The 24,639-nt window shown below is 36.2% G+C and overlaps 3 protein-coding genes across 4 annotated transcripts in view; 2 read left to right on the top strand and 1 right to left on the bottom strand.

Moving 5' to 3' along the window:
• LOC127505693 (protein adenylyltransferase SelO-like) overlaps window positions 1–24,639 on the bottom strand; it is a 557,335-nt gene that overhangs the window by 285,866 nt on the left and 246,830 nt on the right. The gene's annotated exons all lie outside the window — the stretch shown is intronic.
• Window positions 4,312–9,352, top strand: LOC127505696 (aurora kinase A-like). Its single transcript, XM_051881435.1, has 10 exons — window positions 4,312–4,794; window positions 5,055–5,330; window positions 5,427–5,744; window positions 6,363–6,563; window positions 6,749–6,843; window positions 6,990–7,040; window positions 7,277–7,658; window positions 7,757–7,936; window positions 8,589–8,728; window positions 9,006–9,352. The coding sequence occupies exons 1-9, from the start codon at window positions 4,764–4,766 to the stop codon at window positions 8,720–8,722; spliced, it is 1,668 nt and encodes a 555-aa protein (XP_051737395.1). The 5' UTR covers window positions 4,312–4,763; the 3' UTR covers window positions 8,723–8,728; window positions 9,006–9,352.
• On the top strand, window positions 11,250–22,749 carry anxa13 (annexin A13). 2 transcript variants are annotated; one of them, XM_051881450.1, is made up of 11 exons: window positions 11,250–11,398; window positions 13,440–13,515; window positions 13,668–13,762; window positions 13,873–14,040; window positions 14,198–14,231; window positions 16,174–16,253; window positions 16,512–16,580; window positions 17,727–17,828; window positions 18,850–18,925; window positions 20,335–20,447; window positions 21,539–22,749. In XM_051881450.1, exons 1-11 carry the CDS (start codon window positions 11,384–11,386, stop codon window positions 21,656–21,658), a joined length of 948 nt encoding a protein of 315 aa, XP_051737410.1. In that variant the 5' UTR covers window positions 11,250–11,383; the 3' UTR covers window positions 21,659–22,749. The 2 variants fall into 2 exon arrangements, with proteins under 2 accessions (XP_051737410.1, XP_051737409.1); XM_051881449.1 differs by having other exon boundaries at window positions 13,870–14,040.

Below are 24,639 nucleotides of genomic sequence, written 5' to 3'. Positions count from 1 at the left end.
TTCAACATGATATTGAAACCCTTAACAATGAGTATCAAACATCAGCAGATAGCGTAGACAGACAACAGATAATAGAGACTATTGAGGCTAAAGAACAAACTTTGAGTGAACTTAAAGGTAAATTGCAAGGAGATTTAGGAGAGACTCAGGGTCCCCGACATTCTGTCGGTCCAAAAAATCCTACTGAAAAAATGCTTGCATTTCAAAGAGATGAAATTCAAAAGAAAGAAAGCTTATCTCCACGTATGAAAAATGGAAAATGTTAGCACGCAGTTCCAGAGATCAACTCAAGTCTGATATTACTGAGAGCCAGCTAGCATCTCTTATTGACACCCTAGAATAGGGAAAGGAGAACGTCATGCATCTCTGTGTTGAAGTTAGAGACCATGTTACACCATCTACTGAATTAAGACACTGTATCGATGCTTGCGAGGCAGTGACAACAGACCTAATTTAAGTTGCTTATGAGAGAATATCAGGCATTGACGTATTCGATGCAGGTCAAGTAAAATATATCGCTTAAAGGAGCTTCTTGAATCTAGCTATGCTCATTCTATTTATGGCTCCACTGTTTCCCGAATGAGTCACAAGTCTTCTGCCCAGTTAATCCACCGTACTGCATCCTCGTGTGTCGCTTCAAAACAGGCTGAAGCAGCCGCAGAACTGGCGGCAAGGGAAGTGGAGTATAAAATACTAATGGAGGAAACTAAACAGAAGGAGAAAATTCAAGTATTAAAAGACAAACAAGAGAGAGACTTGAATGCTCAAAAGCGTGAACTAGAGAAGTTACAGGCCGAAAAGGATTTAAAGGTAGCACAGGCAAGGTTTGAGGCCTACAATCGTATGGCAGCTCAAGAAGTCAATAATCCTTCAACAAATTGTATTATTGGAGAACAGTATTGTTTGCCTCTAAGCACTTCTATCCAACCTGCTAATGAAACATCTCCATCTCAAAATGAACTACCTTCTCTTGTGTAAGCTCTGCAAGACAGTATAAACTTGAACAGACTGCCAGCTCCAGAACCCTTTGTGTTTAATGGTGATCCCATTCAGTATGTTGAGTGGAAGGTTTCCTTTATGTCATTGATTGATTAAAAAGAGTGTATCTGCTGCTGATAAACTCTACTATCCGAAAAGGTATGTTGGTGGATCGGCACGCGAGACCTTGGATGGAACATTCTTTAGGAGTGATGCTGACGCTTATAAGGATGCCTGGAGCAAATTAGATCAAAGGTATGGTCAACCATTTGTAATACAACGTGCCTTTCGACAGAAACTTTCAAATTGGCCAAAAATTAATTCAAAGGATGCTGTGGGACTCAGAATTTTCAGATTTTTCTTAAAGATGCCATGCCTCATGTTGCAAGTCTACAAATTTTAAACGATTGTGAGGAAAACCAAAGGTTGGTTCAAAAACTACCTGAGTGGGCTGCTTCACGTTGGAATCGACAAGTGACACAAACCTTGAGAGACAATAAAGATTTCCCTGATTTCAAGACCTTTGCAGCATTTGTTTCATTAGAGGCAGAGATTGGTTGTAATCCAGTCACGTCGACTTATGCTCTCAGCTTAGCATCTGCTGATAGACAAAATTTTAGAGAAACGAAAAGTAAATACTCAGACTATCTTGGGGTCTGAAAGGCCCAAAGACCACAGAGAAAAATGTAAAATCTCACTGTGTATTTTGTCAAGATCCTAAGCATCAGCTCCATGATTGTTCCAAACTGACGACCAAGACATTAGCAGAACGAAGGGTATTTGTAAAGGAAAATAATCTCTGTTATGGATGTTTGAAAACTGGCCATCGTGCAAGAGACTGTCGTCATCGCCTTTCCTGTAATACGTGTAAAGGGAAACATCCTACTTGCTTTCATGACGATAACTTTATCAAGAGAGAAGGGGCAGTCCCTGTAACAGCATCTGCTCCAACGTCAGAAGATGAGTCAACCGCTGTTGTATCCTTGAGCGTGGCTGGAAGGAGATCATCTTATACATCAATGGTCGTACCAGTGTGGGTATCATCAAGCAAAGATGTGAGTACAGAAAAATTAGTTTATGCCTTACTTGATTCACAAAGTGATACAACCTTTATCGACCAAGAAGTGAGCAATGTCTTACAGGCTGATAAATCTCCTGTTAAGTTAAAACTGACAACCATGACTGGATTTCAGGACTTCGTGTAAGGGGTTATAGTTCTGCCACTTATATTGATCTCCCTCCTGTCTATACTAAAGACTGTATTCCAGTTAACCATGCACATATACCTACATGTGAAACAGCTAAACTTTGGAACCATCTTTTTGCAATTGCTGATGAGATGCCCTCTTTGAAGGACCGTGAGGCTGGGCTTTTGATTGGCTACAATTGTGCTAGAGCACTGGCGCCAAGACAAGTGATTGTAGGAGAGTATGATGCACCTTATGCTGTTAAAACTGATCTAGGCTGGAGCATTGTTGGACCTTCATTACCCAAGCCTGATTCCTCTGGTGTTACTAGTCTCTGACTTTCTGTTAAAGAAATCCCTCCATTGACTCCAGCAGATGCCATTCGTGTTTTAGAATCTGATTTTAAGGATGTTGATGATAATAAAACTATCCCAAGATGACATCATATTTTTGAATAAGTTAAGTGATGGTATAAGGAAAAATAGTTTTGGACATTTTGAAATGCCTTTGCCTTTTAAAGAAAGACCTTGTTTGCCAGATAACAGACAGCTGGCCCTTGTACGACTTAACAATCTAAAGAGAAAATTGTTAAAGGATCAAAGATACAAGGAGCATTATGTGGAATTTATGGAGGATGTCATTAAAAGAGGAGAGGCAGAGGAAGTTAAAGATGTTGGGAGTGAAGGTAACAAATGGTATGTTCCTCATCACGGTGTTTACCACCCCAAGAAACCAAGCAAATTGAGAGTAGTTTTTGACTGTTCTGCGAGGTATGATGGAATCAGTTTAAATGATCATCTCCTTCAAGGACCAGACTTGTTAAACAGTTTGACTGGTGTTCTTCTCAAATTCCCCTTCAATTCAGTGGCCTGGACCCACCCAATAAATAGTCGGTCATTTTCCAAAAAGATGTCTCATCACACTTTAACTTTGTTTATTTAGTTAAAAGAATGATTTCCATGGTCAATTGCAGGCCGTTTCCTAGTCTCCCCTCTCCCACTTGTCAAAATGAAAAGTTTGATTCGTCAGTTTCTGTTAGTCCCGCCCAGGAAGTAATGGTAAGATTTCCACGTTTGTGGAATGTGGAGTTGAATTTGAAAATTATTAAACAAATATGATCGGTCGATACTTTAAACGCCTAATTTGGATATATAGTTGGATATGTACTGCTGCAAGAAACCAAGCAATGAAACCGCGCAATTCCCATAACAAGACACAATTTATTATGATGAGATCATCTCCGTGTAGAAAGTAGAAACATTTATAGTGTATAGTTATAGTTAAAAGATTCTAAACATTAATTCATATAGTCGCTGACACGCAGAAACCTCGTATCTACAAATTTTACTTTACAATTTTATTTTTTCTCCATAAATCATTACTATTGGTCACCCCTTACGTCTCTAGGTTGTAAAATATTTAACCAATGAAAAGTATTAAAAAGAACTTGTGACTAAACCTCGTAACTCCATTGGCTCTTCAAACTGTCAGTCAAACCTCATAACTCCACATGCCTCTATCGTGAATGAAGTGCTGCACGCTTTGGAGGGAGATCTCTGCTTGTTTACAATATTAGGGTAAATAAAGAACTGTTTGTTTGAATAAGTACAGCGTTTTCTTTACTCGAGAAACTCTCTCTATAAAAACTAGTGTTTGAGGAGCGGAGAGAGTGTCTTAGTCTAGCATTTGTCATCGAGTCATAGCCAGTACTGTCTTAAATAGTCTGTGCGTAGCTTATCTGGTCTGACCATATATAAATTCATAAGTTCATGAATGTAGGTTATTTGCTGTTTTGTAACTTTGAACTTAATACTGCGCTGCGTATGTTTTTTTTTTTGTCTGATAATTTGGCATACAGTTTTCATACTCGATATGATTAGGCCTGTATGATTTCCTCACCCTGTTTCATGAAGGCCCACCCGCTTCAACATTTCTGGCCTCATGCACTTTAAACAGAAGCAATGACGCTTTTGCTCAATTATGAATTGGCCTAATAATTAGATAATTACGATTTTGGACACGATGGATTTTAATTCCACCGATTATAATAATATTAGGAAGAATAATCGTCAGAAAAAATAAATCTGTATTAAAGAAAACGTCAAAATTAATTTAATAACTTCAATAAATGTGTTCAGATTCGATGTGCGCTCACGCGCTCTGCTCACACACGTGACTTGAAGTGTGCGTGCGCGTATGAGTGATTCAAATTTTAGTTGCTATAGCGACGCGAGTTATGAATTCTGACTGAATATATACACACTCGAACCGATCGCTATTTGTTGGTTGAGAGACGAGGCGAATTCAGAGACTTTTGCAGAGCATTTTCAGTGCGGATTTTGAAGCTGTTTGCAGTATTTCACAGAGGAGACTTTTATTCTAGAAGGAGATCGGAGGATATATCATCTACATAGTTTTATTTTTAAAGAGATTTTTTTAAGGACAGTTTTATTTTATTGTTCTTTTTTTTCTTTTTCTTTTCTTTTTTTTTCTTTCTTTCTTTATTTCTTTCTTTCTTTTTTTCCTGAGGATAGTTGTATTTTATTCTTTTTTATATTGTATTTTGTATTGTTTTTTTTTATTGCAGTTTGGAGGAGGATGTCGAAGGCTCACAGGGGTGAAAGAGGAGGTGAGTGCTTTAGTTTTTCATTTGTTTATGGTATGATGTTGTACAATGATTGACTAAATTAATGTGAAGAAACTTGTGCGAGGGAACCCATTTGATCCCCCAATTTTCCCAGCTAGGTGATCACATCTATTTGATTCCTTGCATATGAAATAAACTTTTCAATTTGAGTAACTATAGTACCAGTTTGTAATTGACCACTGACATTGATTATTGATTATTATTAAAACATTACTAACTCTGTGATGTCTGAAATATTCCAGCCTCCAGATCCAGGAGAGCTGCTTCCTCTCAGACGGCCGGTCAGGAGGTTTGGAGACCCGGTTCTGATGACCGCCATCAGGATCCACTGCCAGACCAGACCCGGACGCTGAGCCAGGAGTTACCTGGATATTTAACACCTCTGCCCTCTGAGTCTGTTTTTGTGTCCACAGGTCAGGATCACTGGAGGAGGAAGTGGCAGAGCAGCAGCCAGCAGAGCCCAGATGATGGACGTCCGTCCAATCCATTTAAAAGACCTGCTACATGGTCTCGCAGAGGTCAGAATAAGCTTTTATTAAAGGAGTTATGGCTCAGTTAATACATTGATTATTGATATTACTAAAAAACAGTTTTTGATGTTTGAAATATTCCAGATTCTTCACCAGGCATCATGTCCACATCATCTTTGTCCCTCTCTGAGGACAATGTAAAGAGGCGGTTCTGTAGAGAGTCATTAAGCCTGAGCAGCAGAGGCTCGTACAGCGTCTGTTGGAGGTGGAGTGGTGATGGATCGGAGAGCCCAAACGAACAGGGCAGTTGTGGCAACCGCTGTTTGTCCAGGGCTGACAGCCTCGAAGAGTGGATGAGCCCTCCGCTGCCAGGTCAAGTTCCTGTTGAGCCAACAGAGACTTCAAATGGCCGAACTGCCCAGGGTGCCATGGAGTCTTCTCCTGTGAACAAGAGCTCAACAGGTGAGATTTAAATGAGGCTGGGCCGTGTAAAGTGTACAGATCAATTGTACTTGCGCTGTCTGACACACACCCGAAACACCCGCTTCTCAGACAGCATACAATCCCGAAAACAATTTTTGTTTTGCGACTTATTGTGCGTGAATTGTCGAATAAACACAAAATTGTCAAAATGTCCTGGCGAGTATTACAGAGTCAGTTATGTCATTAATAAGACATTACTATGTATTTATTAAAAGTTTTAAATATAAATATGTATTAAATCTATTTTAAAATATGGCCCATGTGATCTTTGCCATTACCAGAACTGAGCCACATGTGCCAGAGTTGGCCAAATGAAGCCTGGAAATGTATATTCTCTTTTTAATAAAAGATCAGATTATGATAATTGTGAAATAAAATGACTTAATTAATATTGTGAAATAAGATTTTGGGACATTTATACAGGCATTAAGCAGAAGTCAGGTGGATAGCTTGGAAATATTTCCATTACTTTGGATTTGTAACATTACAGTTAAGAATTTAACAGTAAAATATAAGTGATGTCATTCTATCATTGCTTAATTTGAGGTCAGAGATGTTTCTAATAGTTGTGTTTTCTATCATTTTTCTTCATTTCAGAAAAACCTACAGAATGGAGGAAGAGGAAAAGATTTCGATCTTTCTTGAAGATGCTGTGGAAGGCCATGAAGAGTCCTTTCAGCTGCTGTTGCCACAGTAGTGCTGTGGATGTTGTGGAGCCTTTTGTCCCTCCACCAGATCTGGAGCCGTCACCTGATCCTGAGCCGTCACCTGATCACTCCAGAGTCAAGACAAATAATGGTAAATCGCCAGTCATTATTTCTTCAACATTGTTTTAAACAGTATTGTTGTCTTGTTTTCCACTAAAAATATCTTAAGGCTTGTTTTCAGAGAATATTAATATTATTTTCTCGATACAACCAGCACTGATATTTTTAAAACAAAACAATTTTCTAGCAAGCTCATATTTTTCTGTTTGTTTTCAGAGTCCTTTGAGTCTCTCTTTAACGTGGGAGAGATGATTGGATCCGGAGGATTTGGCAGGGTGTACGAGGGGACACGCAAATTTGATGGCAAAAAGGTAAATCTTACCGAATTGTAAAACATTTTGCTCTTGCATGCATCAAAACATATTTAAGACATTTAACAGATGGTTTAATACTTGGTGCAAGGTCAGCTGCTTGAATACTTCTACTGTTATTGAATTCTTTTTTTTTTTTTTTTCAGGTTGCCATCAAGCGGATACGCAAGACTGCCAACAACCGTTATCTTGATATTGTAAGTTGGCCAAAACCTGAATGTACGTTTAGTTGTTTAAGTGCTGATTACTGTAGTTAATACACCTGTAGGAAGCATTAGGTGTGAATATAATAGACAAAGAAGCGCCAAATAACTTTGAGCTGAAAAGGCTCTGTTGAACACATCTACAAAGATCAACGAAAAGTACATTTAAAAATGATATGTTTTCTTCAGATTTTTACCCAGCTAACCTTCTGTCTGCTACTTTTCTCTAGCCTGGGCATCCCGAACCTCTCGTTACAGAAGTGGCGCTGCTGCTAATGATGAGGCGAGAACCCATAAGCCCCTACATCATACAACTGTACAATTGGTTTGAACATCCTCGAAAATTCACTCTGGTTATGGAGTACCCTGAACCCTGCGAGAGCTTGCTGGACTTCATCATTCGTCATCCTCAACTGGACGAAACAACAGCACGGGTCATCATGCGACAGGCTGTGCTGGCAGTACAACACTGCATTGAGCATGGCGTTTTTCATAATGATGTTCATGCGCAGAACTTCCTGTTGAAGAAAAACACGTTAGAGCTCAAGCTGATAGACTTTGGCTGCGGTCAGCTGTTTAGTAGCGATGGCTACGAGAGCAACATATACCTTGGTGAGCATTTTGAGAGTGTGGAAACCTGAATGTAGTGACTTACTGATTATTTGACGCTTTTAAAAAATCCTCAACAATGTGCAAATGTCTGCTTACAGGATTACTGGATTACTGCCCACCTGAAGTCTTCACAGAACCGAGATTCCACGCCGTCGCAGCGAACGTCTGGGCTCTAGGAGTGTTGTTGTACGAGATGGTGAACGCATGTTCTCCTTTTTGGGATAGAATGGAAGTCAAACAAGCTAAAGTTACATTTCAGAACACCAACTTATCCAAAGGTGAGTGAATAATATTGATAACATTGATCAACACACACATAAAGCAAAGGCTCTGCACAGAAACTGTTAAAGGTGAAGTATGTAAGATTTTTTTATTTATATCTCAATGTATAGCGAGAGTTTGGGGCGTGGCTACTGTAGCAGGCGGAGTCATGGGAAAAGAAATTCAGCTTTAGTTACAGCAGCGAAAGGCAAAACTCTCTGCATTTATGCCTTCAAAGATTAAACGGATCATGAACACAATGAACAGAGTATTGTGATGCTATGCGCTACAAAGCATGCTTCAGTATCATACAGCATCTTCATGCACCCGATAAATTTTCATAAAGACAAATGCAACACAGCTAAAAGTATTCCTAATATGTTGGACCTGAAACATGCCTTCGTAAGAACCAGTAAGAGCTGCGTTTGTGATGTTCAAGTTGTGGAAGACGTGATGCGCAAAAGGACGTTTGCAAGGGTTTTCGAAAATGTTTTATTTTGTAAATCCGTTGTAGGTGCCACTAGTGTCGCAGAAACTACATACTTCACTTTTAAAGTAAAGATAAGGAACATTTTACATTATATTAATCATGTTGTAGGCGCTGTTTTCATTGATGCCAAGTCACATGGTCATGACTAACCAGCTCTCTCCTTATTAAAATTTGTACAGAATGCAGTGATCTGATTAGCCAGTGCCTAACCCGGGATCCAACTAAACGGCCGACATTAGAGCAGATCTTACAACATCAATGGATTAGAAATGATCTAGATTGGAGAAGCTCAGGAGATTCACTCGATCAGTGATTTCAGGTGTGAGGAAGTATAACAGACAGAGTAGGATTATTATCATTTGTGTTCAATTGTAGATGATTTGTAGTGAGATTGTAATTTGTGTTCATTGTGATGTTCTTGTTATAGTCCAGTCAAGTTTAATTTATATAAGGCTTTATACAATACAGATTGTTTCAAAGCAGCTTCAAACAGGAAAATAACAGAATCAGTGATGCAAACATAATCAGTTCTGTTGTAAATTAGCTCTAGAAACATTCATGAGTTGACTTGTTCATATAATCTTTGTATTGGATAGGAAATAACATGCTTGCTGTCCTTGGTGGAGGACTTGAGCTCGAGACTTGACCCGAAGCCTGAAGTCCAACCCTACAGGAACTCAAGCCGCCACACCAGAGATCAGAGCCTGTCCACGTCTGAGCAAGAACAGAGAGACTGCAAGACATCAATTCATCACAGACACATTTGCTTTGTTTTTAAGTCAAGTCAAGACATCTTTATTTATATAGCACTTTTTTATATGACCAATCTGTATATATGTATATATAATCTGTATATGATCCCTTTGAATAAATGCTTTTAATGAATACAAAAGGAGAAATGCTTTTAAACAGTCTGCTTCATTTAAACAGGTGCACCATTCCTTTAAGATAAGTTTCAGTACTAGCACTTACCATTGATTAATTACATTTGATTTCTGCACACAATGCTAACACTTTATTTCGATGGTCAACTTTAGACACATCTATACTAGCATCTATGTCTATACTAACTATAAATAACTTTGCAACTACATGTCAACCAACTCTCATTAGGGTTTTAGTAAAATGTCTGCTTAATATCTGCTAACACTTTATTTCGACGGTTCCTCAACAGACATTCTACTGTCTATAAGTAACTTTGCAACTACAATGTTTAAAGGTGCAATGTATAAATTTGAGGAGGATCTATTGACAGAAATGCAATATAATATACATAACTATGTTTTCAGTGGTGTATAAAGACCTTTTATAATGAACCGTCATGGCTCATTCTAAGGTAATAAAAACATTTCCATCTCATACACCGAGGGTCCCCTTACAAGTTAAGTCGCTTTTGCGCCAGCATGTTTCTACAGTAACCCTAAACGGAAAAACTGCTCTACAGAGCACATTTGCTTGACTGGCTACTCTCTTCTGTCTCAGACGACATGTTTGTCCTGTGTTGGCCACCGTTGCGTCTCTATATTACAATTCGCAACCTCATCACTAGATGCCACTAAAACTTACACACTGCACCTTTAAAGGTCTTAGATCACCCAAAAATGAAAATTCTGTCATTCACCCTCATGTCGTTCCACACCTGTAAGACCTTTGTTCATCTTCAGAACACAAATTAAGATATTTTTGATAAAATCCGCTCAGTGAGGCCTCCACTGACAGCAAGATAATTAACTCTTTCAAATGCCCAGAAAGCTACTAAAGACATATTTAAAACAGTTCATGTGACTACAGTGTTTTAACCATAATGTTATGAAGTGACGAGAATACTTTTTGCGCGCCAAAAAAACAAAATAACGACTTCATTCAACAACATCTAGTGATGGGTGATTTCAAAACACTGCTTCATGAAGCTTTGAAGCCTTACGAATCTTTTGTTTTGAATCAGTGGTTCGGAGCATGTATCAAACCGCCAAACTGCTGTTTTAAATGTCTTTAGTAGCTTTCTGGGCATTTTAAAGTGTTAATTATCTTGCTGTCAATGCAGGCCTCACTGAGCCATCTGATTTTATCAAAAATATCTTAATTTGTGTTCCGAAGATGAACAAAGGTCTTACGGGTGTAGAACGACATGAGGGTGAGTAATTAATAAAAGAATTTTCATTTTTGGCTGAACTAACCCTTTAATTATTTAAAAAATACAGTGACTAGTGTGACACAGGCAAAACATTTATTTTGCCCATGTATGTCACAATATGTAGGTTTAACTCATCATTCAACAAAAATAGAAAGGTATAATAAGGCAAAATAATGGAGATTTTGATCTCTTAATCTCTTATGTAGGAGAATCACAATTGATAAAAGAAAGCTGAATCTCTCTTCTTGCTGATCCGTACATTACACTGATCTACACTTTACATCAGCAGTAATTTGTAAAGTTGGTATAAATAAATAAAGCATTTTAACATGTCTGATGTTAAGTCATCACTCTGAGACAAGTAACTGAATGAGTGTTCAGTAGGGGGCGCCCTTAATTCATCTTTCTATAGGTGCTAAAGAAACACAAGTTTATAAAAATACGTTCTTGTGTGTCTCCCAACCTGTTTGTTTGTCATATATGTGGTTTTAGGTCTAGGTCATGCCTATTGTTGCTTTTCTCAACTACTTGAGACTGCCTGAAACTGCTTTAAAAAACCCCCGTCAGAATTGCAAGATTTAAATGCATATTTGTTAGACATAGTCAGAATTAATAATTATAATGTATGCAGAAGTCATGTATAACAATGTTAAGATGATTATAGTGGTTTTCAAAAATCCAGATGCCAAACCTGTTCATGCTGCCTCTAATGAGCACGTTTAAAATCCATCCCGTTATTTCCCTACGTGCTGACGTCACTTACAGAAACTCCTGCGCGTGTGGCCTGCAGTTCGGACAGCGGTCAGATCATCTGATCATCAAACAGCAGAAACTCTCACCATGGGAAACTGTCAAGTGAGTATTTCATTTATTTTTCTGCTAATTCACACCTTACATACGTTAGAGAGAGTTAGTGTCCTCCTCCGCACAGTTTGGCACGGGACTCGTCGCATAATCGATCAACTTAAATCTGTTTTAAAAAGAAGGAAAGAAAAATGAACACGGAGAATAAAGACGGTTAAGATAACGTTACCTGATCTGGGCTGCGTTGCCACGATGGATTTGGCAAACAGCCCTTATCGCGTAAACTGTAATTAGCCTACAACTGTAATTCGCGATTGTTTTTATTGTTAACTGTTTAAAACTCATTTTTCCACTTTTCGAATATGTATCATGGTGATTTAGAGTATGTATATGATATTGTAAAGGAAGGATGTACGAGAATCCCGTTATCTGAATGAGTCAGGAAACGCTCTGGGAGGAGGCTGGGATAAACTCCGCTTCATATTTGCCTGTGCAGGGGCCTCGATCCATCTAGGATTGTGTTTGGACAGGGCGCTTCCTCTGAGCATTCCTCAGCCGGCCTTTTGTTCATATGGGGGAGACTGTGGGCAATAGCAGAACACTGAACCTCTTCAGCTACACACACACACACGCGCAAAAGCTTAGTACATATTTTTGTGAAATCTGGAAAAAAATAGTTTCGTTTTTTTTTTTTTTTTTTTTTTTTTAAATAAAATGTTATAGAAAAAAAAATGTTTGAAGTGTTTTTTTTAAATTATTTCTAATGTATCTCTTGGTTGATGGTTAGAAGTTAACAAATTACTGAGCGCTACCATCATTTTATAATATATTTTTTTATTTTATAGTGTTTTAGGACCATTGCAATAGTAATAAATGTTTTAGGACTTTTGAATCTTTAAAATATATAAGAAACATTTTTTTTTTCATTAAAGTATCATAACAGTGGTCCCCACAGACTTTTGCTTTAAACACATTATTCCTGATAGCTGCAACAATTGCTTCCATAAAGCGAAAACTATTTAGCAATAATAAGCAGTGACATTTAAATTTTTAATGTAAGAGGAGCAGTTGCAACAACCTGACTTCTTGTATTAAAATTAAATGTTGTAGTCAATATTTAATGGTAACTGATTACTGGTGTGGCACATATAAATGTCCTCAACCAATAATAATGACCGCCAGTGTCAAATTCACTGAATGCTGATGCTGGATGCCAAATCATGAATTAAAGGGTTAGTTCACCCAAAATTTAAAATTCTGTCATTAATTACTCACCCTTATGTCGTTCCACACCCGTAAGATCTTCGTTCATCTTCAGAACACAAATGAAGATATTTTTGATAAAATCAGATGGCTCATTGAAAGCAAGTTAATTTACACTTGCAAACGCCCAGAAAGGTACTAAAGACATATTTAAAACAGTTCATATGACTACAGTGGTTCAATCTTAATGTTATGAAGTGACAAAAATACTTTTTGTGCGCCAAAAAAACAAAATAAAGACTTTATTCAACAATATCTAGTGATGGGCGATTTCAAAACACTGCTTCATGAAGCTTAGAATCTTTTGTTTCGAATCAGTGGTTTGGAGAACCAAAGTCACTGACTTTGGCAGTTTGATACCCGCTCTGAACCACTGATTCGAAACAAAAGATTCGTAAAGCTTCATGAAGCAGTTTTTTGAAATCACGGCCCATCACAATATTTGTTCGTTATTTAGTTTTTTTGGCACACAAAAAGTATTCTTGTCGCTTCATAACATTAAGGTTGAACCACTGTAGTCACATGAACTGTTTTAAATATAACTTTAGTAGCTTTCTGGGCGTTTTAAAGTGTTAATTATCTTGCTGTCAATGGAGGTCTCACTGAGGCATCGGATTTTATCAAAAATGTCTTAATTTGTGTTCTGAAGATCTTACGGGTGTGGAACAACATGAGGGTGAGTAATTAATGACATAATTTTCATTTTTGGGTGAACTAACCCTTTAAGTGACCTAATTCATGTGAACTTCTAATACATATTGTAATTCACTGTGAACAGCATCAAACATGATGAACATTGGAAATAATTCTCTTTGGTTTTATTCAATAGCCAACAATTGTTCCTTATGAAGACTTCGATGTAGTTGCTGATATAAAGGCCATCCGCAAAGCCTGCAAAGGCTTAGGTGAGATGTTTATGCCAAACTTATATTTGCATTCACTATGTCTATCAAATGCAATTACAGATCAACATGGAGTTATAGTTAGTCTGCTATTTACAGGCTATTTTCATAACTGGTGGATAAATCTGAATGACATTTTCTGTTAAATTTTCAAGGAACTGATGAGCAAGCCATCATAGACATCCTAGCCAATCGATGTGCAGCTCAGAGAATGGAGATCAAACAAGCATACTTTGAGAAATATGATGATGTGAGTATTCTGGAAACACCCTTTTATGTCAAAGAGAAGTAGCTTTTAAAAAAGACATCTTTTAAGAATAAAGAACAGGCACACAAAGCTTTGTGTTTTCTGTGAAGGAGTTGGTGGAGGTTTTGAAGAGCGAGCTGTCTGGAAACTTTGAGAATGCCATCATTGCCATGTTGGATCCTCCCCACGTGTTTGCTGTTAAAGAGCTCAGGAAGGCCATGAAGGGCGCTGGCACAGATGAGGATGTCCTGGTGGAGATTCTGTGCACTGCCTCCAATGCTGTATGTCAGTTTGTTTTAAATTGAAAGCATCTGCAAGTTCCTGTGTTTGTGATTGTTCTCAAAACAGGGAAAAATGTATGTCCGTTACTAATATGTTTTCAGTTGAATGGATTTAGAAATAGAAATGAGTCATTTACTACTGTATGTTTTCTAACAGGAGATTGCCACTTACAAAGACACCTACACCTACGGTAAGAATGACTCAATATGCTTTCAACACTGTATAAAAAGGAGTTGTTGAGAAAATTTAAAGTTCCCCTGTATGCTTTTCCAATATTGTCTTTCATGCAGTGTGTAATATAGCTGTTTGTGAATGTAAAAGGTCTGCAGTGTTTTAAAGGGTTAGCTCACCCAAAAATGAAAATAATGTCATCTATTACTGGAAATGTCATTGCTGGCTATGGAGGCCTCACTTAGCCATCAGATTTTATGAAAAATATCTTAATTTGTGTTCCGAAGATGAACGAAGATCTTACGGGTGTAAAACGACATGAGGGTGAGTAATTAATGACAGAATTTTCATTTTTGGGTGAACTAACCCTTTAAAAACTAAATTAAGTTAGACTTTATTTTGCCAATTTGTTCTTTCGCTAAATGCAAAATGCCTCATTCAGCCAATAAATTCATTCAGCTTTTGTGTTCAGCAAATTATCAGTTAGGACACTTAATATGTGAAGTGAACTATACTATCTTTGATTCTGAAGGTCATTCATCTTACAAAGCAAAGATATCTGGGATATAATTTTTGAAGAAATCAACACTTGGCACACAAAATCTCAAGAATGCTGACAATCAACAAAAGATGCGTTCTTAACATCACAACACAACAAATAACTAAGAATAATGACAAAACAAAAGTCAGTAAACTGTGAACCAATAATCCTATAACAGTAACATGCTGAGAACTCACAAACCCTTAACATTTCAGCAAATACTGTTCAATGAAATTTTTTGTTCTGACATTTGTGTTTGACTATTTGTGACAACATTTGGGGGAATTCTGTTGTTCTAACATGGGGTTTTCAAGTATGTAGTTTCAAGTAATCTTAGCATTTGGGACTCAAAAGGTCCTCTAAACTGGAAAATATGTAGTTCTAAATAGGGTGGTAAAATCCACTACAGTCTGACCGTGGAACTTCACTGCATCAAATTTACCAGAATTGAATAGTTGATTATAAATACTATAGTAATACATAATCTTATTATGTGTTAAAGTTCATTTTAAAATGAAAATTACCCCAAGATTTACTCACCCTCAAGCCATCCTAGGTGTATATGACTTTTCTTCTTTCTGATGAACACAATCGGAGTTATATTAATAAATATTCTGACGCATCCCAGCTTTATAGTAGCAGTGAACAAGATCAATGAGTATGAAGCTGAAGAAAGTGTCTCCATCCATCATAAACGTACTCCACATGGCTCTGGGGGGTTAATAAAGGCCTTCTGAAGTGAAGCGATGCATTTGTGTAAGAAAATATCCATATTTAACAAGTTATAAAGTAAAATATCTAGCTTCCGCCAAACCGCCTTCCGTATTCAACTTACTTTTTTCGTAAAAGTAACTCTCGTTTTTTCGGCCTGGCGGAAGATAGATTTTTTACTTTATAATTTTTTCTTACACAAACGCATCACTTTGCTTAAGAAGGCCTTTATTAACCCCCCAGAACTGTGTGGAGTGTCTTGAGCTTCATACTCGTTGGTCTTGTTCACTGCCATTATAAAGCTGGGATGCGTCAGGATATTTATTAATATAACTCCGATTGTGTTCATCAGAAAGAAGAAAGTCATATACACCTAGGATAGCTTGAGGGTGAGTAAATCTTGGGGTAATTTTCATTTTAAAGTGAACTAATCTTTTAATTTCTTTAAAAAAATATATGGTTCTTGAGGTGTAACATCTTTGTTAATATGGTGTAAATTGTCTCATAATTACAGTTTTGTCTTCATATTTCTGACATAAATATTTCTACCAGGATTTCACCAGATTTTAGGTTCATGATGTTTCAAATAATTTAGTAAAGAATCAGACTGTTGAGGTGGGAAATATGTTTTCCTTCATTTTGAACAGTATTTCTATTGTTTTGTACAAACTACTTTTGGTAAGCAACAACTGTATATTGTTGTCTACAGTGCATGACAGAGATTTGGAGGCAGACATTGAAGGAGACACCAGTGGGGATGTTAGGCGACTGCTAACATTGCTTCTCGAGGTAAATTCTCTTCATTCTAAATCAAAATGGTTGCTTACGTCTTACAAAATGACTACAGTGCAGTCCTGGGCGACATGAAGCTCTCACTGTAGGCCTGTGTTTAGTACCCCTCCCTCTTCCTCCTGTCCCTATAGAGCGCTGGAGTTGGCAGTGGTTCAGATCCCCTTTCATTAGATAAGTACAGGCAGGATTCAATGACGTGGCTCAGATTGGATTTCATTCTCTCGGTCAAGGGTGTTAATACTTTCTCTCTTGTAGGGTAACAGAGATGAGAGCTACGAGGTGGACGAAGCACTGGCAGAGCAAGATGCCGTCTCACTATTTGAGGTAGGGGACATTCGACACGATCTCACTTTATACTGTAGATATTTATACATGTAGCCTAGTTCTAGCACATGTCTGGAAACATTCAATATAAATGTGTGAACAGCATCTAAAACATGACTGTTTTACTTAAGTATAACTCTTATGCTCACCAAGGCTGCATTTATTTGATCAAAAATACAGTAAAAACATGAATATTGTTAAATATTATTACAATTTTATTTTCTATTTGAATATATTTTAAATTGTAATTTATTGCTGTGATCAAAGCTGAATTTTTAGCATCAATACTCCAGTCTTCAGTGTCACATGATCCTTCAGAAATCATTCTAATATGCTGATTTGGTGCTCAAGAAACATTTGTTATTATCAATGTTGAAAACAGTTGTGCTGTTCAATATTTTTGAGGAAACAGTGATAAATTTTTTTTGTCAGGATTCTTTGATGAATAGCAAGTTCAAAAGAACAGCATGTATTTATTATAGAAATCTTTTGTAATATTATAAATATCTTTACTTTTGATTAATTTAATGCATCCTTGCTGAATAAAAGTGTTCATTTAAAAAAAAGAAAAGTTTTGAACAGTAGTGTATACTATTTATTTATTTATTATTATTTTATTACTAGTAGTATTTAGAAATGTTTAATGGCATGACATTTATGAAATGCATTTCACACATTCGGCTAATATGCTGTTCTGTTTATGTTTTAGAAGCTGTTAATAGTTTGATATTTTGCTTCATTGTTTATCTCAGGGATTTCCAAAATGTTTTGGCACCTGAATCCCCTGGTCCTCAAATATTTCCTTGACGTACCTCCTGAGATTTTAAGTTAATATCTCAGACACTTAATACATTTGCATATTTACGGTTCTCTAATGTCAGTTAACATGCAAACAAATAAAATTTATTTTGATAGTTTTTATTTTATTTTACATTTTTATGATTTAATTGATTATTGTTCTTTATCAATCCATCTTAGGAAACCCTGGTCTATCTAAACATACAATTATGTATGTGTGCTAGAAAATACATGTTAATATGAATGAGATCACCCTGGGATATTTTATGACAACATAGTGATATTAATATTTAGTCCCACGTCCAGTCTTATTCCAGTTTGTTAATATATGTTTTGATTATCTGTAAGGCTGGAGAGGGCTGCTTTGGCACAGATGAGTCAACTTTCAGCTTCATTCTGGCCACCAGGAACTACTTACAACTGCAGGCCACATTCAAAGCCTATGAAGCCGTGAGTTTATTCTGTTCTATGAGCTTAAAGGGACAGTTCACCCTAAAATGAAAATAACAATCAGAAGTAGATAAAATCAAGAGTATCACAGAATGATCTAATGCAACACATGACATATATTCCAAGTGTTCTGGGGATATATGATAGGGTTTAGTAAAAAACAAAACAAAATTTAATGTATTATTTAACGAAAATCCTGACCTTGGCCGTTGATCTTCTGTGCGTGGCTGCTCGACGTGCGCTTTCATGAGACTCTTATCAGAGCAGCAATTCACTCCATCTTGCTCAGAAAAAGCACACAAGTTGTGAGAAATATTGATTGATAAAACACGACATGAAATGCAATCCATATACTTTATTTTCTGAGGTGAAAATATTTGTTGTGTCCATCGCAACAAGAAGTTATTGCATTCACATCCGTCAACTGTCATTCTGACTGTCATCTGAGAACCGGAGTTCAGTTCTGGAGATATTCAACTCGGTGAAGATACTTTTTGGTATTTCTAGGTGTTGTATTTCATGTCGCGTTTTTATTCATCTTGATTTCTCACAACTTGTGTGCTTTTTCTGGGTGAGTTGGAGTGAACTGCGGTGCTAATAGAGTCGCACGAGCGCAGACATGCACAGAAGACGTTAAATAATGTTACTTTTTTTTCCTTTTTTAAATAAACCCTATTGTGTACCCCCAGAACACTTGGAATATACGACACGTATTGCATGGGATCATTCTGTGATACTTTTGCATCTTTTTTAAAGCTTGATGCTGGTCGCTATTCACTGCCATTATATGGATGAGCGCAAGCAGGACATTTTTTTTTTATATTTCTTTTTTTTGTGTTATGAAAAAGAAAGAAGGGCATACAGCATCAGAACAACACCAGGGTGAGTAAATGATTATTTATTTATTTTTATTTTTGGGTGAACTATCCCTTTAAGGTAGTAATGTAGTACAATAAGTTGTTTTAGTTTTCTTGTAATAGCTCTGGATTACTTTTAGATTGTATTTCATGTTCTTCAACAGATTTCTGGAACTGAGATTTTGGATGCAATTGATAAGGAAACCTCTGGAACTCTGAAGGACTGCTTCATTACACTTGGTTTGTATTGTAAACACTGGCAGCAAATTCTGATTTTTTGGCATATCTGACTCCATTTAAGTTGTAAAGTAAAATCTTTAATAAGTTAATGTAGCGTCACACAATGTCCAGTAGTGTCTACAGCCTTTTGTAGTGTGTCTGAGACTTGAGGTCACCATGAAATCAAAATGGACAGTTCTTGTTTTTTTTAAGGAATGTTGCAGTATTTATTATAAATGATTTATCCATGCATATCATTATTTTTCACGTGCCCTCGTAATCTTTAATCAAAATAAATTCCCCTCCCTCTTGCAACGACATCTCTTCTCTTCTTGATGACATGATTTTTAAACGCAAGGGCAGGACAACCTGTCACTCACATGAGATCACAACAACTACAACAATCCAATTAATTCCTGATGGACAAAATCAAGTCCCGCCTAACATTTTTTCTTGTTCGGGACCTAGAGTAGCTGTTTCACTCTGATATACATCACAGCAACTTTTGTTTTTTGACAACTGTAAAGGCCCTGATGTACTTGAAGCGAAATCGAAGACTGTGTGACGTCATTTCGAACAAAATCAGGCCAAAACGAAGTTCGTTTTGTGTTTGTTCGGGAGTTCGAAACAGCTTGCCAAAGGAAATTTTCTAGAAAACTTTGGTTGATAAACACTTTCGAACTACCATTGGCCCAGGGTGATAATGTAATCGATAGGTGTGCTCTGAGGCTCCGCCTTCTTTGAGGTGGAAATCTTCTCCGTTTCATTTCTTCTGTTCAGTCCGTCGAGGTCAGACATCTGATTCGTCGAGGTCAGACATCTGCGAGTACAAACGTGAGCACACTAAAGAGCTGCTTTATAGTAGAAATTTAAGTTGTAATTCTAATTGAAAGAGACACTGACACTGTTTTTTCATGTTTAATACTGTAAAACTGCTTGCTTTTAAACAATCTATTGTATAAAGTGCGATATAAATAAATGTGAAAGAGTGTCGAATTGCAGAGCTGGTGCAGATATATCCACATCACTATGATCAGATGCTTTCTTAACTGCTGTTTTCTCACCGCTGTCATTTTTGTTTTTTATTTTGTTATTGAAAGGAAAGCGTACAGCACATATTTACATATTCATGTCACTCTCAGCAGTGTGGGCGGTGTTGGGATGTTTGCTAACAGTATACCACTGCAAAGTAAATAAACGTATTTTTACCCCTAAGTGAAGAATGAAAAAGAACTTCGCAGTGAGTATATCAGGGCCTTAAGTCATTACTATTTGCAAACTCACAAGACTGGGCAGAGTGTGAACAAAGCCAAATTGCTGTGTTAAAATACTACAATACTAGAGTTTCCAGTTTTATTAATTGTATAGTAATACTACAGTCCAGTAATGCTACAGTGCTAACTGGTTAACACTTCCCATCTACCCCATAGTGAGGTGTGCTAAGAGCCCCCAGCTGTTCTTTGCCCGGAGGCTGAACGCTGCTATGAAAGGAGCCGGAACTGATGAAGACACTCTCATCCGCATCATTGTGTGTCGCTCAGAGGTATAATACCATTCCTTATTCTGTATGTTTAGAGTAGTGTTAGGGCGGTTCACACCAAGAACAATAACCATATTAGCGTCCACACCAAAGCACAATACTGTTCTGTTTATTCAAAGCGCATGCTGCAGTTTTGTCGTCTGCTGCTTTAAATGCTCGAGCTCTTTAAAGCAGGATAAATTCTGATTGGCTGTCAATGCTTGTATTGTTCTGAAAGGGATTCCAACGACATTGTTTCTCTGTGCTGGTATTGTTATAGTTGTGCTGTGGACTCTGCTATTCTTCTATATTTAGAATGATTTTTGATCTTTATCGTTATCCTTATAGTTATCATCCTTGGTGTGAACGGGCCTTTAGGGTACAAAAGCTATAATATTATCAGTATTACTAGTCATTTTGGTTATGTTCAGAATTTTAAACAGGAATATACCGAATGTTATGTTGCATTTTAAATCCAGTATTTTTAATTTAATTCCTAACTTTGGGATGTTAACAGTCATGAATGATATTACACTACCATTCAAAAGATTGGAGTCGGTAGAATTCTTTAACGTTTTTTAAAGAAGTATCTTCTGCTCACCATTTATTTGATCCAAAATATAGCAAAAACTGTAATTTTGTGAAATATTATTACAGTTTAAAATAACTCTTTTCTATTTTAATCTATTTACAAATGTAATTTATTCCTATGATGGCAAAGCTGAATTGTCACATGATCAGTGTCACATGATCCTTCAGAAATCATTCTAATGTGCTGATTTGATGCTCAAGAAACATATCTTATTATTATCAGTGTCCAAAACAGTTGTGCTGCTTAATATTTATTTGAAAAAGAAATCTCGTGTAACATTATAAATGTCTTTACTGTCACTTTTGATCAATTTAATACATCCTTGCTGAATAAAAGTAATAATTTCTTTCAAAGAAAACAAACTTTTGATCCCAGAATGAACAGTCTATAGCAAATACTATAATTAGTATAATTACTATTCTGATCATAGACATTAAAGTACACTGTACTGTAATTACACAGAGATTACAGATTAGACCGTCTTACAAAACAGCCTGTAATGTACACTCTTCTGTTTGAGTAGATTGATCTGGAGACCATTAAAGACATGTACCTGGAGAAATATGATGTGCCTCTAAAAGAAGCCATCAGCTCGGAATGCGGTGGAGATTTCAAGCGCCTCCTGCTGGCCATCCTTCACTGAGAGACGCACAATCAGACCCCAGTGCTTACCATGGACCAAGGAAGCTTTCATTATAGTCCCAATCAAGGCAAACTAACATGACTTATTTTCTGTCCTGTAGTCTACAAACACATTTTTATAAAGCTTAGTTTAAAGTGGAGAAGTAAGAACTAAACCTTCAAATACAATATGTTTAATATTAATGTTTTATTACACCGTGCAATATATATGCCTGTATAAATTATGAATATACATAACATGACTCAAAATTCTCATGAACAGCTATCCTCACAAACAGAAACATGCATGTGTGTCCAGTTTCTGTGACATTCCTTGTTTTTGAAACTAAATTGGCCAGTTGAATTTGTTTAAGTGGAGTCTTGTGGTTTCAAGGATTACAAAATAACATTGTTAGCTTATCTACATTATGATAATTATGAGTTGAGAAGTAAGAACATAAATGATGCAAGACCAGCAATTTTATTTACTGTCAAATAGCAGCTGTGAGATCATTTTCCTGCCAGTATTTTGCCATACAAAAACCTCACAGTTTCACTGACCGTTTCAAAATGTGCATGACAATGTTCTGAATATTTGTGAATGACATTATGAAGCATACAGAGAAACACCGAATGTAACATTTATGGTCAGCAAAATAATTTATGAAACTTCTATGCAGCTAATATGTCAACCTGTGGAAAAATATCTGCATTATTGAAGTGACAGTTTTACTCACGATCAGTTGTAACTAACACAAGACTAAAGTATTTATAATATTTAGATGGAATATTTTAATATAAATTACATAATATTTGAATATATCTTTAACACAAGAATAAAGGCAGAGTTGTGCTGTTCTCCCCCCTCAATTTTTATTTTTATTTTATCATTATCATTTGATCAATTCATCCATTTTATCAGATTAAGATTAAGAACATTCACTATAGGCCCATGTGATATTCAGTATGCAGGGCTTATTTGAGAAATTAATATTTAAATGAAACGAAGTTTGAGTAAACATGAGATAGAACTTGGACTAGTATCTTCTGTATTAACACTTGTATTTCATTCTATAAAATAATAAACTGAATAAAATAAAGCAGTTCAAAGTACACTGGAGTATCTTGCAAAGTTACTGGAGGACTAGCATTATTATTCAGTAATTGTCTCTTCATTAACTTAAATATTTATTTATATAAATATACTCTTCATTGTATATTTTAATTAAGTTATTTGCCATTATTTAGCAGCACAATATTGTCCTGATTCGAATCGCCACGTAAGAGAAGTTGTCGCATGGTATATGTTACTTTTCTCACCGATGGTGAGATGGCCTAATCACAGTTGCTCTGGGGTTTGTTCGTGAGTTTAATGAAAAGCTAATAATTAAATAAATCATAAATTCATACTTTTATTATTTATTTAATTATAGATAAATAAATAATTATTTGAATTATTTATTTTAAATGTAAAATTAAAATAAATAATTTTAAAATAAAAAACAATCAAAATAAAACTCTTACTAGAATATACATACATAAAATATTTTATTTGTTTACCTGCATGCCATGAGACCATTAACCGACATCAGAGAACCATAAACTTCATTTTTATTATTATTATTGACTTAATTTTATTATTGACTTATTAACTTAAAGGGTTAGTTCACCCAAAAATGAAAATTCTGTCATTAATTACTCAACCTCGTGCCGTTTTACACCCGTAAGACCTTCATTTTTGTTTAAATCCGATGGCTCCGTGAGGCCTACATAGGGAGCAATGGCATTTCCTCTCTCAAGATCCATAAAGGTACTAAAAACATATTTAAATCAGTTCATGTGACTACAGACGAGAATATTTTTGGTGCGCCAAAAAAACAAAACAAAATAATGAATTATTTAGTGATGGCCTATTTCAAAACACTGCTTCAGGAAGCTTCGGAGCGTAATGAATCAATGTGTCGAATCCGCATTTCGGAGCGCCAAAGTCACGTGAATTCAGCAGTTTGGCGGTTTGACACGCGATCCGAATCTTGATTCGACACGCTGATTCATTACGCTCCGAATCTTCCTGAAGCAGTGTTTTGAAATCGGCCATCACTAAATAATTCGTTATTTTGTTTTGTTTTTTTGGCGCACCAAAAATATTCTCGTCGCTTTATAATATTAATATTGAACCACTGTAGTCACATGAACTGATTTAAATATGTTTTTAGTACCTTTATGGATCTTGAGAGAGGAAATGTCATTGCTCCCTATGTAGGCCATCGGATTTAAACAAAAATACCTCAATTTTCGTTCCGAAGATTAACGAAGGTCTTACGGGTCTGGAACGGCATGAGCGTGAGTAATAAATGACAGAATTTTCATTTTTGGGTGAACTAACCCTTTAAAACCTACTTTAAGTAAATATATAGGTTAAGAAGGTTCAGCTGACAAAAAAGTGTTGGGGAATCCCTGAATTGTATTATAAAATGACATAAATTCAAAATTGTTCAATTTAATGTGTTTGAAAGACAAAAGCCTTCCAAAGACAGTAATACATAAATGTCTCAATGATTGATAATTCAAATAATAATAAATGAAAGTGTTCTTCAGAACCAATGTTGAGAAAACTCTTAAAAGTGAAATGATTTCTGTAAATTCAGTGATCAAATTCTGTGTGGGTCTCAGTTTTCAGTGGAACATGAGTAGTGCTGGTCTGTGTGACCTTCTGAATTTATAGGCTTTTTAGAAAGGAAAATTTAGAAGAAAAGAAAAATAGGGAGATTCAATAATTTATTGCCATTGTGCGAATAACATGTAGGCTAATCATGTAATTAATAAAAAAGTAACTGTAGTCTGATTATGAGTATTTTAAAATGTAAAATAATCTAAGTAGGCCTACTTAATTTTTGGAATCTGATTATATAATCCAGATTACATGTATGTAATCAGTTAACGTTTCCCAGCATATAAACATACCCAGTAAATCACAAATGACTGGAAAAGTCATGTATAAAT

The sequence above is a fragment of the Ctenopharyngodon idella genome, chromosome 23, assembly GCF_019924925.1.
Source record: "Ctenopharyngodon idella isolate HZGC_01 chromosome 23, HZGC01, whole genome shotgun sequence".
Classification (NCBI taxonomy): domain Eukaryota; kingdom Metazoa; phylum Chordata; class Actinopteri; order Cypriniformes; family Xenocyprididae; genus Ctenopharyngodon; species Ctenopharyngodon idella.
Note: the sequence above shows the minus strand (reverse complement) of the source record. Positions and strands in the feature narration are given on the sequence as shown.

What these genes read in the sequence shown, in the direction of transcription:
- anxa13 (XM_051881449.1), top strand. An exon ending in CAAAGCCTGCAAAGGCTTAG is followed by an intron (nt 13,516 to 13,667) that starts GTGAGATGTTTA and finishes TAAATTTTCAAG; the next exon opens with GAACTGATGAGCAAGCCATC. An exon ending in TGTGCACTGCCTCCAATGCT is followed by an intron (nt 14,041 to 14,197) that starts GTATGTCAGTTT and finishes GTTTTCTAACAG; the next exon opens with GAGATTGCCACTTACAAAGA.
- LOC127505696 (XM_051881435.1), top strand. Translation starts at nt 4,764, where the DNA reads ATGTCGAAGGCTCACAGGGGTGAAAGAGGAG. An exon ending in TCACAGGGGTGAAAGAGGAG is followed by an intron (nt 4,795 to 5,054) that starts GTGAGTGCTTTA and finishes GAAATATTCCAG; the next exon opens with CCTCCAGATCCAGGAGAGCT. An exon ending in TGTGAACAAGAGCTCAACAG is followed by an intron (nt 5,745 to 6,362) that starts GTGAGATTTAAA and finishes TCTTCATTTCAG; the next exon opens with AAAAACCTACAGAATGGAGG.